The sequence below is a fragment of the Astatotilapia calliptera genome, chromosome 8 (genome assembly GCF_964374335.1).
Source record: "Astatotilapia calliptera chromosome 8, fAstCal68.1, whole genome shotgun sequence".
In the NCBI taxonomy this organism is placed as follows: Eukaryota; Metazoa; Chordata; class Actinopteri; order Cichliformes; family Cichlidae; genus Astatotilapia; species Astatotilapia calliptera.
In genome coordinates this window covers 23,330,224-23,345,718 of record NC_137429.1, presented here as the reverse complement: position 1 = coordinate 23,345,718, position 15,495 = coordinate 23,330,224, and the positions used below count along the sequence as shown (strand labels likewise).

The window sequence follows — 15,495 nt, the reverse complement described above, 5'->3', positions numbered from 1 at the left end:
GAGGATGAAAGTAAAGAATGTCACAGCGTAATCCTTGCTCTCCGCTGTCAATCTTTTGCTGTAAAAAACAAAAAGCTCTTTTTAGGCGAATCTTATTATGACAAGAACACCCCCAGCAGCTGTTGGCGGGCGAGTGATATTTCCTTGCCTAAAGACAGAAGAGATTGTGTTTTACTTGAATTTTCGGTCCCAAGTCATTTTCAAGGTTTTAAGCTGCCACAGTTTCTAAAGGCTTGAAGTTCAGGTCTTTGATCAGCTGGAATATTCCCAGATAAGCAGAAGACGAAAGCACGCACAATCATCACCCCACAGCTGTGTTTTGTCAAAGAGATTTGATGCAGGGGTAAGTGCAAGTGAACAAGTAGATGTGTGAAAAGGTGGAAAAATGTTCCTTTTTAAGTCATCATTTGTTTGAGTGAATGATGGAGTCTAGGGCATCATTTATCACATCCAATCGTTCCTTCAAACTTATCCAACTAGCCTCACAGCTGGGCCGGAGTCTATTGCAGATGAAATGGTGAAAAAAGGGTAGTACAAAGAAGAAAAATAGTATCCAATCAAGTTAAACCATCTTCAAATAAATACATATAAATATTGGGCTGAGATCTGAGGAATTCGTAGTCCAATCAATACCTCAAACCATTTTTGAGACATTTCTGATTTGTGGCTGGGAGCATTATCCTGCTGAAAGAGGTCGCAGCCATCGGGGTATACTGTTTCCATGAAAGGGTGTATGTGGTCAACGATGCTTAGCTGGTGGTACATGTCAAAGTAACATTTTGGAAACATGATTTGTCCAAGCAGGCTACTTTCTTCCATTGCTTGGTAGTCCGGTTCTGTCCAGTCCAGCTCACGTGCCCATTGTGGACAGGATCCAGTATCCTGACTGGTATGTGACCATGCAGCCCTGTACACAACAACTTGTGGTGCACTGACACGTTCAGCTACATGGGCCAGCCTTCACTCACCCTGTGCATCAGTGAGGATTGGCTGCAGACTGGCTGCTGTTTCTTCCTTTGACCACTTTGACCAGGAACAACCTACAAACCATCAAATTTTGGCCCATGTCAAACTCGCTCAAATACTAATCTTTCCTGCTTGCTCGCCTGGTTCCTTATATACCTCACTCGCTATCACCTGATAGCCAAGATGAAAAGATAATCAGTGTTATTCATTTAACCTGCCAGTGGTCATAAAGTTAAGCCTGATCGGTGTGTTTATATATGTATATTGCACTCACTCACTCATATAAATTGTGTATCTTTAATTTAGGGATTTGTTTATCTGCATTTGCACAGCTATGCCCATGTGGGTTTGTTTGTATGGAAGGCCCGTTGTGGAAAATGGATCAGTCTGACTCAGTATGTAGAATAATCATAAGCATAAAACTATGTGAGTAAACTAATTTAGATTTTTTTTTCAGTGTCTGTTTCTCATAATTTTGTATCCACTGGTCAATACAAAAAAAAACTCCGATGATTACAAAAGTACAGTTCTAAGCCCGTTCTCTTCATCGGGTTTCATTTTTTTCCACATGGACTCTGGCTATGAGTCTCATGACTCACTTACACAGAGGATTATTTTCATTTTGGGGACATGCAATCATCTCTGTCTGGAGTCGCTTACAGCGAGCTTGTTGCCGTCCACTCGGAGCAAATAAGAAGAGACGCAGGTGTATGCTGCCCCTCGACTCAGAAAGCCCATTAGTTCACAGTACACAGATTACAAAGCTGGCTGGGCCGGAGCTGGACCTGGACAGCAGAGCAGAGGAAGCAGACCTAATCTGCCTGCTAACAGATGGCTCCCCCGATCACACGCAGCAACCCGCCTGCCAGCCGTGTTGGAATGGAGTGGCTGCCCACGGCGAGGTTGGAGAGGGCACACAGGCGGAGGAGGAGATGATTGTTATTGAATATGAAATGTCGATCACTTGGAATGAGCACACTGTAGAGGTTGGGAGAGGCTTGGTGGATTGATTGTCTTACCTCGGACATAAACAGAGGTTCTTCTTAAGAGATTCATGCTCGCGTCTGTCACTGTTTAACAAGTTACTCTCATGAATGGCTCTGATCCAGACGATGTATTGTTTAATGCCCTGATTTATACTCCTCTCACAATAGCACTCTGCAAAACAAACTGTTGCCACTTCAAATACTTTATGTCGTCTTACTTCTGGCTAAATGGCTTCCTAACTGCCATCACGCCTGTTCCAAATACCAATCGCTCAAAGCTGACTTCTTTAATGTTCAGCCATTACAGGCGTACCAGCTCTGAGACTCTTCTGGTTTTGATCATACTCCGGACATATTTAGACTATATTTTAAAAAAAGAAAGAAAGAGAGAAAAGAAAAACCCTTCACATACCATACTTGAATAACATTAATATGTTTGCCGATGACTACAGCAATTCTAAGATGGTTAATGTGATGAATGTGTTGTAATGTGTTGCACTCTCACTGTATGTGAGAACCCAAAGTGCCCGAAGCTGCGGTTCCCTTCGTGACCACTTGAGGCTAGCTCTGAAAACAAGTCCCCAAATGTAATTTTCAAAGATACAGATAAAGTTTTCTTCATTTAAGTAGATTTTTTTTGTTACTGAAAATTGAGAACACATGCTTTCTAACTAGGTGCCAAAACATTGACTTCAAAATGCAGTGTTTAGAAACCAGTGACATCATGATGGTACGTCCTTCTTCTATGAACAGTCTTTTTGTCTTTTGGTGGTTTTTTCTCTCCAATTGAAATAACCAAGTTCACGTAGCTCTTTCATGACTCCAAGACAACATTTAGTTTCTTGGAAATAATGAGCCTCACTGTGAATGCAGCACAAGCATGTACAATTATACAATAGATTATATGAATATGCAAAAAGCAAAATAACAAACAAACAAAAGCACTGCTATATATTACATATTTAATCTATCATAACTGGTACTGCACGGGGTTCTGACAAATATAGCCACTTTATAGCTGGATGAATGCTTGGTTAGTAACGTCTATGTATCTTGTCATGTTAGCAATAACTGATTGATTAAAACTCACTACTAGACTAGTTTTGTTTCTACTCATTGAAGTTATTGACCCTTTTTAGCTAATATCACCTATCAGTCTCAGTGCAAAATGTTCAGTTGTAACTACATTACCTTTTCATACCTGTCCTGCTATGATGGGAACTGTATGGACTTCTAAAAAGATGATTACATAAACTCTGCTGGAACAGGACAACACCATTTGGACAACCTACCTGCAAATCTGCAGGACAATGTAATTTGAAGTAGTTAAGTAAATAATTGTAACAATGTTTTTATTTGTGTGCGCATGTGTGTGCTTTACAAACATATTTCCACATGATGACTCTAAATGTAAATGAGGGCATTTCAAAATGAACATATTAAATTTTTGTTTTTAACATTATTGATATTTATCTTCCAGCATTTTTCAATGTTGTAACCATTATACTTTCACACATTTATCCACTTCACAGAATCCCACGAAGGTCTGTTAAAATAATGATGATAACAAGTCTTGTGGGTGTGTAAGTCTGAGCTGTGTCAGTTATAGAAATCTCAGATGCAGATGTGTAGTACTGCTGCTCTGAATCACAGCATATGAAGCCCGTCATTGTCTGGACACTAATCCCAGCTGCTGTTGCTAACTCAGGCACAGCTAAGCAGCATCCTCACAGCTCAGCACATTACTCTCTGAGAGCGATCACATGAAGGAGTCGCTGCTTAATGTGCACTCTGTGTGTGTGTGTGTGTGTGTGTGTGTGTCTGCAATGACCAAACACAGGGAAACACGGGGTAGATTTACCTTTTGACTCGGGTCTCTCAGAGCGTATGGGCCCTCACACCTCTGAATGAATCCGTATATTTTCAGGCAGTTCAGGCAGTCGTGATGAAGGTGTCTCCCACCAAAGGGCAAGTGGCTACAAATGGCCACAGGCAGTGAGTCATGCCTTCATTTTTACATAACTCCCTGCACTGGATCGCTTCCCTTGAATCATGACAGGATGTTTCTCTTGTAAACAGCCCTGCAGAGCCGTATTTAATAACTTGCACGATGAGTGGAGCATCGCAGATAATTTCTTTACGCCTCTCATCTTGCGCCGTGATGGTAAATGCTATTTATGCTGCTACCGCGTCCAGTGTGTAATGTGGCAGCTATTACACAAACGGAACCGTGCTTTTCAAGTACCATTCAAGTTTCCAGGCTTTCTCTGCTGTCACTTTTCAATTTTAGCTGGATTTCACAGCTCCTGGATTTTTCTCCAGTGTCTGCGAAACACGCAAGTTATCCTGCAAATGTTCAGCACTGTCACTCATTCTCTTGTGCCTTACCTTTGCTCCTCTCCTCCCTTCATTTCTCCCCCTGCCTCTCTTGACGGGCTGTGGCTCATTTTGTTCTCCAGATCTGAGAAAGTCCGCAAACTCCTTCTTGGATTTCCTCCCATCTGTCAACACGGGAAAAAAAATAAAATCTGTCAGTGTGCACCCGATTAAACAAAAAAAAACTGAAACGAAAAACAAACTCAGAGCTGAAGATGTGAAAAGTTTCTGATGCAGTTTGCTGTGTCAGTCTCAGATGGCGCAGTCGTCTAAACATGAAAAGGATGAAATTTCGCCAACTTTAAAACAGGAATGGTAAATGCATGCACTTTCACTCCAGACCAGAGGAGATTTTAGTGGATATGGACACAAGCAAAGACTTTACTGTGTATTCTGACAGTGGATCTCCTCCAAATCACACTTTAAAGTATTCCTGATATATGTATATTTAAAAAAAGAACCATGAAGATGTCAAGGGAAACCCACTTTGATTCATTAGTTTGTTTTTCATTTCATCTCATATTCCCATTTTTTTTTTTGCTCCTAACACATCTGATGGGATTTTAACTTGGAAATTGCTCATTTTTTCTGATTACCCTTTAATATTTTGAAGTAGAGCCCAACTGATTTCTCAGCAGAGAAATATTCTAACTTTCTCAATATTATAACTTAATGTTAGCTGTTTGCCAATATACTGGTATCCACATTCATCACAGCTAATAAAGACAAATTTAAAAAGTAAAGCAGAGATGGAAGAAACACCCTTCAATCATGCTGTAAGTGTTGATGTTGACTAGTTTATCTGCTAGAGGAAAGTTTGGAAGTTTTGGAACGGCACAAACATAACAACCAGATCCGAGCAGGCAGAGTGTAAACAAGTAATGTGTTGTCTTGTAAACTGCATTGTCGTAGTATGTTATTAAGGACCCATAAATAACATCACATGATAGAACTGACAACCTGTCCAGGGTGTATCCCGCCTCTCACCCTCTGGTAGCTGGGATAGACTCCTGACAGCCTTCTCATCTCACTCGTCCGGTTCAGATTAAAACATTTATGTTTCAGGATCTTTACAAGTATTTCAAGCGAGCAGAGAAATTTGGAGAGTTCTTTGTGTTATTGCTGGGTTTTTACCTCACAATATAAAGCGCCTTGAGGCAACTGTTGTTGTTGTTTGGCGCTGTATAGATAAAATTTGAAATCAACTAACTGAATTATTTTGCTTTGATTTTTTTTTATCTGTATGGTCAGTTCTTAATGGTAAAACACTGCAGTTTTTTAAAGAAGGGAGATTCTTACATACCTAAAATTCACTATGAAAATATCACTGGCCCAAATTTTAAATGAGTTTGCTGAAATGTTGACATTTTATTAATTCATTACTTATTAAAGAACAAGATGGTTCATCATCCTGAAATGTCCTGAAAATTGGCACTAGTCTTTAAAAATTATAAAATGTTCTTACATTCATATATTTGGGGTTTTAAATACTTTTAGCATTGTAGACCAAAATAATGCTATTTTAATTTCTATGCACATTTAGATCACACAATGCAGCTGCATCCATGCCGTTTTGGATCAGACAACACTATAATCCACAGTCCAATTTACAAGGTGGCAATAATGTGCCAAAACTGATATAAAGCCAGCAGGACGCTATGCTGCTACCAGGAGGCTGAGTCAAATCCAAAATAAAATATTTGTGGTCATACGCAGGTGGCAAGTCAGTTTAGACAACAAGGCACGTGTGAAAACGAATACATGACAAAACCAAAGCACAATGCACAGGAAAAAAGGAAGATTATGTACAATTTGAATGAGGTATGGAAACTTTGGCTAGAAATGAATATTCTGATAATGACAAAGGGAAACTACAGCATTGTATACTTGAGAGAGTAAATAACTGATGGGATGCTGGTGTGGCCTGAAATTGAGGCAACATTAAAAAAGCACAAAGTGGAATCAAGGATCTGCAAAAAAACACAAAGTGATTAAAGTGATTAAACACAAAACTGTAATGGGAAATCTATCGTATCTATCTATCTATCTATCTATCGTATCTATCTATCTATCTATCTATCTATCTATCTATCTATCTATCTATCTATCTATCTATCTACCTACCTACCTACCTACCTACCTACCTACCTACCTACCTACCAACCAACCAACCAACCAACCAACCAACCAACCTTGGTACAATTTCATTCAAAATGATACCAAAATGTTTTAAAAGTCTTAAAATTAGCATGTTTTTACAGGGTGTCTATAAGTAAACAAATTGTAACATTTTCTTTTATCAAATCCGCACCTGCCCTTTTGAAAGCATCCCCCAAATAAACTAATGAGCTCAGTGCCTTGGTTTCTTTTAATGGGACCAGATAACCCTTTGATTTCATATATCTCGTTTTCCCACCCTCTGCCTATTTCGTGCCCTTTCCATTGACTCAGTGTCCTTCCCTTCTGCCCTCTGTTCCTCAGTGCCATCAAATGAGTTCTGCCATTGCAATGGCAGGCTTCGATTCGGCCTATCCAATTACCCAGAAAACCCCTGATCAGGAAAATGATCCTCATTATTAACGCCTGACTCAAAAACACAGCCAGAGAAGGAGAGAGAGAGACAGAGAGATGGGCAGGCAGAGGTGGAACTAAAGACACAGAGGGGAAAAGGGGAAACCAAAGCAGTGTGATGGAGAATAGAGATTACACATTGGCAAAAACAAGAGAGAACTGAACAAGGTTAGGTAAGATAGATTAACAGATGGTTGGATAGTATACAGCTAGTGAGAAAATCAATGTGAAAATCAAATCAAAATCTGAGGGACAGAGCCAGAGTTAGCAGAGGGAGTGTGTAGGCGGTAGGAAGTGTGTGTGTTGTCAGAAACATGAGGGAACACTGTCCAGAGCAGACAGATTTAGAGATGTACTGTATGAAAGGCAATAAAGCAGGTCTTTTACTGTGGCTTTAATTCAGAACAAACTGTAGGAGTCCTGCTGGTACTTTCACAGACTGCTAACTACTTCCGCTTGACTCAGTACCATTGTGTCTTCTCCAAATATATTTTTAAACATTATTTTAAAAGGGTGTTGCTAAGCACACCAACACAGTGAAATGACAGGTTTCTAGTAACTACTAAGCATTTATGCCGTCCGGGGCTCTGACTGGGATGTCACTTTGGATTTTTGCTACACCAGTGTCATCGTGGACAGTTATAGCACTTACAGTACTTTTCAGCAGCAGAAACTTTGACATATTTCACTGATGATCAATACATGCTGTTGGTTTGCACCACTTCTAAATAGCATCTCGCTAAATTTGGAAAGACATTGTCACTGTCACATTGGCAATCTGGTGTTGGACCAATTAGGGCTTACTGTAGTGTGTATACACTATATATTAGTGTCTATAATGCCTAGTTAGTGTTTTATTAACAATCATCGGATACTACTGTGAACAGACGTTGTGTTCGAGTTGTACTGTGGGCCATGTAGTGATTAGATTCTGTCAAAAAAGCAAACATAAACAATGTGTGGAATAAAAAGGCAGTAGCTAGCTATGTGTCAAACTGCATGATGTTAATTTTGTTGAGCATAGAGTCAGTTCAGGCAGAACAAGATCAATCTGGCTCTGCTGATACCTTTGTATGGAAACTCTAACAAGAGTTATTGGCTGCTTTAGCTTGCCCAACATTGCTGTACACCTGCAAGCCTCTTTGCAACCCACCTCCATCCCAGTTCTTTATGTTTTTCACATCAAAAATGTGGAAAAAGCCTAAAAACTAAAACAAAAGCTATCGGTCCTGTCAGTGCAACATGCCATTTATAAGTCATTATTAGCAGTGCTTTATATATTAAAAAAATGGATGGGCAAAATTAAATTCTGCTATACATGGCGGTCTACAGTTGTTCATTTCAATTTCCTGAAAACCTTTTTACTGGCGAAAAATTTCATCCTGAGAAACTGACACACTGAATCATTTCTGTTTGTCAAGGGCCCCATATTGTTTACGAGTGACCCACAGCACTGTACTTCGTCTCCTAAAATGAATGACCGTGTTTTGACAGTCCTTTAATAAGCCCTGTTTTGGTAGTATAAAACATAAAGCGCAGAGCGGCTATATTTACTAGATTATGACATGTAACAGGCTGTTATTTCTGTGATTCATCATTTTTGTTTCATTTTCATTAAACTGAAAAAAGCTACTTCGGCATCTGCTGGAAAGTGTGTCATTTCATCAGATGAATAAAACACAAAATTTTGCACTTGTCCCTGCAGGTCTGTTAAAACAGGATTTATGCAGCATTTAGTGTGAATGGTACTTGTTTGACTAGGATATATGCAGCGATGAAAAACGTTCTGCAGTGCCTCTTTAACTGAAAGTGCTTGGATTCTCCATTCAAACAGACCTGATCCACACAATGCAGCTATATGGATCTACTGTGTGCTGCACAGATGTTTGACCTTTGCTTTGTCTCTTCTCTCAGGTATGCGTATCCTTGTGACCCTGCTGCTGGACACCTTGCCTATGCTGGGTAATGTACTGCTGCTGTGCTTCTTCGTCTTCTTCATATTTGGCATAGTGGGTGTCCAGCTGTGGTCTGGCCTGCTCAGAAACCGCTGCTTCGTCGAAGACAACTTCTCCTTGTGAGTACCATGCTTTCCATCTCTACTGTACTCATGTATGCATTGTCTATATTCAATTCAGTTCTATTTAATTCAGTTAAATTTCATTTATATAGCACAAAATCACAACAACGGTTCTCTCAAGGTGTTCGACACATTTGGTGCTTTCTTGTCCAAATTCCATTCAATGAAATTGTATTTATATAGTGCCAAATCACAGCAACAGTCGCTTAAAGGCATTTTGTGTTGTTAAGGAAAAGACTCTACAGTAATGCAGAGAAAACCAACAATCAAACAATTCCTGTATAGAGAACAATACCACAACCTGCATTAGATTTTACTTTACCTTCAGTGCCAAATAAGCCCTTTTAGCTAGCTAAAAATGGTAATGATATATCCTCCTTCTACAGGCTGAAAATTGTTCAACTACATGCAAAGATGAGACTATAGTGAGAACAAGAAGTGTAACTAATTGACTGCTAGTAGACTTTATGCAGCCACACTTGCATTAGCACAATTAAGAATTTAAACCACCAACTCTTATTATGCAAATGTCACAGTAGTAGTACAATTAATTGTTAAAAAATGAATAGTTTTGACCCAGACAAATAGCCAAGCTTTCTATTAAATCTTTAATAGACAGATCTCATTTTTCAATCTGCAAAATTAACATCAATAGACACTAAAATATTTAATATGAATATTTTAAATTGATCGAAACAAATCGTAAACGATACAGATTAATAATCAGTTATTTACAGGTTAATAATGGATATTTATACTCAACAAGAAAGAGCTATCAGTCGTCAGTATTCCCAACCTCTTATCTGTCTAGATTTGTAGAGAATGGAAGAAATGAGGTGAGTGTTGCTGATTTAAACCCTGTGGTTCATGTTAACCACTTTCTCTCAATAATTTAAAGGTCCACAAGCTGGAAGGATTTTTTTATGTATTTATTATTTTTCTTGAAAAGTGATGCTATTGCTGCAGCATAATTCTGCAGCAGATCGAAGTCAATCTGGGGAGTGAACTTTGACTGAGCACCCTAAACTACGCCAAAAGGTCTGTGATCACAGAGTCTCATCACATTGATGAATGGGATAGACAAGCCTGGGAATAATGAGAAAGACGTCATGTGAACCAGGCATATAGAACATGGAAACCAATGACTTATTCATATTCCCTGTATCTTCCTGCCCTCATCGTTCCCTCTCGATGTATAACTCCTCACAGCTATAATTGAAGTTCATGCATAATGGCTTTGCTATGCAGGCATTTTTTCCCTCTGTCTCTTTCTCGTTTTCTCATCATCATTGTCAATTTTTAGACATTCCTCTTGTACCTTGAAAATCATTATCATTGCAATAGAAAAATGGCACCTAAGCCGAGTCATTTTTTTAATGTCCAAAGTCATAAACATAACTGTTTTAATGCTTGCATCCATTTCTCTTGAATGCATATCACTGATACATATTTTAGTGCTTCGGCACAGGCTGTTAGCTTGGTTGACAGTAACTCTTTATTAGTATGATCGAGACTATTGAAGTGGACCCGTGCGTCATGTCAGGGTGTGATAAATCGACCGAACAACATACTGAGCTCATCAGAGCAATAAGTGCTCCTGTAGATCATCCCAAAGTGGGAAACAGATTTTAAGAATATATAAATAAGAGAGTGTGGATAAGTGGATATGTAGTCACACAAAACATGTGATGCTACAGTGCAATTAATAAAACTGAATGTGTGTTGACAGATGAGCCAGATACTACAGAGTCACCAGACACACACCAGTTATTCCAGACAGGCGAGTGTTCTGCAACAGATATGCCAAGATGTGTTATAGCAGGCAAATTCTCTTGTATATCCAACTCATCCAGTGCACACTGGGTTCTCCCTGGGTATTTGGCCCTGGATATTTCAAACACAATTAAAGCTAGCTTCACTGATTATTTACTCCAATCTGTTTGCATGAGTGTTAATCAGTGGAATCAGCTGCTGTAGTGTTTGCATGGATTTAAAACCTGCAGACTTTGGGATTTTGAAGTTGATCCACTTAAAATTGTGCTGGGTTTATAATAAAGTCCAAAAGGAACACCATTAGGAAAATTAGAAATGTCCCGCCAATTATGACAATAAATGCAGGCTGCAGTTGAATACATGTGAAAAAGACTATTTCCTGAGGAAAGACATCTCTGGACTTTTTTTTTTCTTGGAAACATTCAAGGTCACATATTTAACCTGAGATATTTCGTCAGGCTGTTTTGCAACATGCAGCTGCTCAAATTTATGCATTACTTTTAAGATGATAATTCTTTCGGAATCATTTATAATTTATATATATCTTATTTGCCTCACTTTTTGAGGTCCAGTCATTTAGTATGAGATTTTCTAACTTTTGAAAGAAGAAAAAAAACATGGTTTTACTCTTATTAATAAAAATAGTTGCATTTTTGACTAAAATATGTGATTCTTTCTAATTGCAGTACTTTTGTAGTATTGTTTCTACAACCCTATATGTCTGTCTATTTTATATATGATCGACCTGTCTTATCTTTTATTAGATTTAGTGTTAAGTTCAGATAAATGAATAATATTGGGTAACTTTAACATTCATGTAGACGCTGATGCTGACAGCCTTGACACAGATTCATTAAATTATTACACTTTATTGGGTTTTTTCAGAGTGAATATAACCCAACTCAGAGTGTAATTTAAACACATAATTGTAATTTAATTACACTGCACTGGGAAATACATTTAAATACAGTAGATAATACAATAGTCTTTCTGAAAGTGCTGTAACTGAGTTTATGGAAGCAATTCCTCCAGTGTTATTATCCTCAATGCTGTGTGCCAACACTTCTAAATTTGGACAAAACTGGGGTTATTGTACTCGGCCCTCTTAGAAACATGGCATCTGACCAGGTACTTACTCTCGATGGCATTACTTTAGCCTTCAGTAAACTTGAGGAAATCTGTTATGTTTGAGCAGGATATGTCCTTCAGTGCGCATGTTAAACAACTATGTAGGACTTCCTTTATTCATTTGCACATATATTTTAATCTAAAAAGAAATCTAGTTTCAGAGTGATGCTGAAAGACTAGTTGATGGATTTATCACTTTTAGGATGGACTATTGTAATTCATTATTATCGGGTCATTCTAAAGTCTCTCTAAGAACCATTTTGCTGATTCAGAATGCTGCAGTAAGAGTATTAACAGTGAGAGTAAAGGGTATATTCTGCCCATATTAGGAACATGGGCATCACTGACTCCCTGTTAAATCCAGAACAGACTTTGAAATCCTTCTCCTCATATACAAGGATTTGAATAATCAAGCCCCGTTGTATTTTAAAAATCTAATAGTACCATAACATCCAAATTTGACACATCACTCTCAAATTGTAGGGTTTCTTGTGGTTTGCTTATTTATAGTTTATAGTTAGGGCTGGATCAGATGTACATATCCTAGTTATGCTGCAAAGCCTGAATGCTTCTCATCACTGTTTCTTTTTCACTCAGCTCTTTTTGCTCTCCATATACTTATAAATCACTATTGCATATAGAAGTTTAACCAACATTAGTGATTATTAAAATATGCTCTCTTGTCTTTCCCTTCATTCCCAACTGGTTGCACCAGATAGCTGCAGCTCCCTGACCCTGATTCTGGATTATTTAATTGCTGGGGTTTTGTTGGGGTCTGTCTGATGTTGCGGGGTCTTTTGGCCAACTCACTGCCATTTTAATTTAGTCCTGATTTTTCTGTGAGTTAATGCAATCTGAAGTCCATACTAATATTTCCCCTTCTTCCTCATGCAAGCCCTCTGTCTTTGGAGCTGGGAAAGTACTACCACACTGAAAACGACGACGAGAACCCCTTCATCTGCTCTCAACCCCGAGACAACGGCATGAGGGACTGTAGCTCGATTCCCAAGCTGTATGAGGAGGGGGGCCTGGAGTGCACCCTGGATATTGACTCTTATAACAGCACTGACAACACCACCTGCGTCAACTGGAACCAGTATTATACCAACTGCTCTGCTGGTCTGATCAACCCCTTCAAGGGAGCCATCAACTTTGATAACATCTGCTATGCTTGGATCGCCATCTTTCAGGTAGGACAAATGGTCGGATTTGAAGATACCAAAATAGTTTTTCTGCAGTGGCAACATACAGTACGATTTGGCCCATGCACAATCCTGTAATCCAAAATGGAGATGAAGAGGGAGAAATGGAGCCTAATTACCCCTGGGCTAGTCTATCAGAGAAAGAGGGCTTAGAGGATTAGCAGGTCACCAACATCGCACAATCAGACTGCAGCTTATTTTTTCCACACCATTTCTTTGCTATCTTCACATCATCTGAATAACATTTTGTTAGAGTATTCAGTCATAGTTGTCTTGCTGGGGGACGGGTATTTTTAGAGAGCCAGACTGAAGATGTTCAGCCTGCATGGGGTAAAACAAACAACATAAATGTTGGAGGATTACTCTTATGCTGAGTCCTGGTTTTTATAGCACTGGGAAATATGTCCTCTTTCAATTTCTATTTTTAAATTCCATTCTTTATTTGGTTTCTTCTTTCAATTTTTTTTTTTATGTTTGTATGTACTTAACTCCTGGTGTTCATTTTTAGGTGATTACCCTGGAAGGCTGGGTGGACATCATGTACTTTGTGATGGATGCTCACTCCTTCTACAACTTCATCTACTTCATCCTGCTCATCATTGTAAGTATATCTGCACACGACTGAAGAAGAGGGTCAACTGGGGGTGTGAGCATCCACCGATCATGTGTGAATGTAGGCTGTACACAAGATGGACATAAATACTGTGATATGACCCAATGGTTTAAGCCTCAATATTAAAATTTTTGCAGCTGCTAGCATATTTGGACAAGAGGGTGGGGTGCTAAGATATTAGCTAATGGTTACCAAGCTTGGTAATCTCTATCCACAAACTGTACAAGTGTAGACAGATGCTAAGTAACATAGTATGTAACATAACTGAAAAAGCCCCAACAGCATAACATTAAGTAGAGGTCCAGCTGAATTATTCAGATTAGCAGAGCTAATTGCTAATGCTAACAACTACCTGGGTCAACACATCTTTCAAACAACGTTCTCTCTGTAGTCTTCATTCTTCAGACCTCAGTAACAATATCATCTCTCTTTCTTTCCCCTTAGATTGGCTCGTTCTTCATGATCAACCTGTGCCTGGTGGTCATTGCCACTCAGTTCTCAGAGACCAAGCAGAGGGAGAGCCAGCTGATGAAGGAACAACGAGTGCGCTTCATGTCCAACGCCAGCACTCTGGCATCCCTATCCGAGCCAGGCTCCTGCTATGACGAGCTCCTCAAGTACTTGGTTCACATCATCCGCAAGGGGGCCAAGCAAGTGGCCCATATCTGCAGGCTCTTGGCCCGTCGTGCTGGGCTCCACATTGCTGCCTCGCCCCCAGCCACAGATATCCAACGCAGCCACAGCCAGAGGAGAAGGAGAAAGACCTCCAGGCAGGGGTCTGTGTCAGTTCACCACATAATGCATCATCATCACCAGCACCACCACCACTACCATCTAGGGAATGGTAGTGTGAGGGGAGGAGGGAGCACCAGATGTTTGGACAGTAGGGAGGCAGAAGGTGGGGCTCATAACAACAACGGGGGAACTCTCATAGCAAACACTGGAAGTGGGCATCTTGCCGTGGCGCTACCCTCTTCAGTGACAGCAGCAACTTCTGATATGAACCTTGCGATTTTGTCCAGTCCTGCTGCTGATTCATCCTCAGTTTGCAGCATTTTCAACACCAACTCTGGATTTGCTCCAGGCTTCTTCTCCTTGGCTCCGGCTCCCAAGTCCAGGGCCATTAAGAGGAACTCTGTGCCCTTTGCTGCTCCAGGCCCTAAGAACTACCCCACCCTTCAAGCTCGGGCTCTCGCCGAGTCTAGAAGAGGGAGCATTGCAGCTAGCACCCTGACGAACATCAACCTTAATATTCCACCAATGCCCCAGGACAGAAGGCCATCGAGTCTGGTAGACCCGCTCAGTCCAACAGGTAGACACACAATGAGGCAGCAGATGCAGATACATTTTTGTGTGTTAGCTGAGCTGAATAGGAGAAAAAAATAGAATATCCACAGGTTTAGATTTACTTGAGTGAGCTACCCTGATATATGACTGGCTGACCAAGTACAAGTGATTAGATTTGATATGATTTAATTTTCCAATTAATTTACTCGTGGATAATCTTCTCACTCTTATTTTGACAGTTTAGTTACTGCTAACTGCTTAACCCAGGTGCTTCATGTGTTTTCCCTACAACCTGGCTCACTGGACAGGTTGCTATTGTGGCGGTCCGTGATGCCACTCAGCTGATATCCACAGAGAGTTGATATGATCCCAAGGTCTCACACGGTTGAACTAAACCATCATGTTTTGCAGCTGGTAAATGGTAGCCCTTCTGCTCTGCACCCTCTGAGTTCGGCATGGCTGCACACAAACCAGTTGTCGACGTGCAGGTTGTATTTAGAGAGGCCATCCTGTTTG

The 15,495-nt window shown here is 39.9% G+C and overlaps 1 protein-coding gene across 10 annotated transcripts in view; it reads left to right on the top strand.

Moving 5' to 3' along the window:
• The window catches only part of cacna1g (calcium channel, voltage-dependent, T type, alpha 1G subunit), a 221,697-nt gene that overhangs the window by 61,855 nt on the left and 144,347 nt on the right, over positions 1–15,495 (top strand). For all 10 annotated transcript variants that reach the window (XM_080305605.1, XM_026177284.2, XM_080305606.1 and 7 more), the window contains exons 4-7: positions 8,814–8,973; positions 12,773–13,067; positions 13,588–13,680; positions 14,137–15,004. In XM_080305605.1, the coding sequence (XP_080161731.1) occupies positions 8,814–8,973; positions 12,773–13,067; positions 13,588–13,680; positions 14,137–15,004 (1,416 nt within the window). The remainder of the gene's footprint in view (positions 1–8,813; positions 8,974–12,772; positions 13,068–13,587; positions 13,681–14,136; positions 15,005–15,495) is intronic.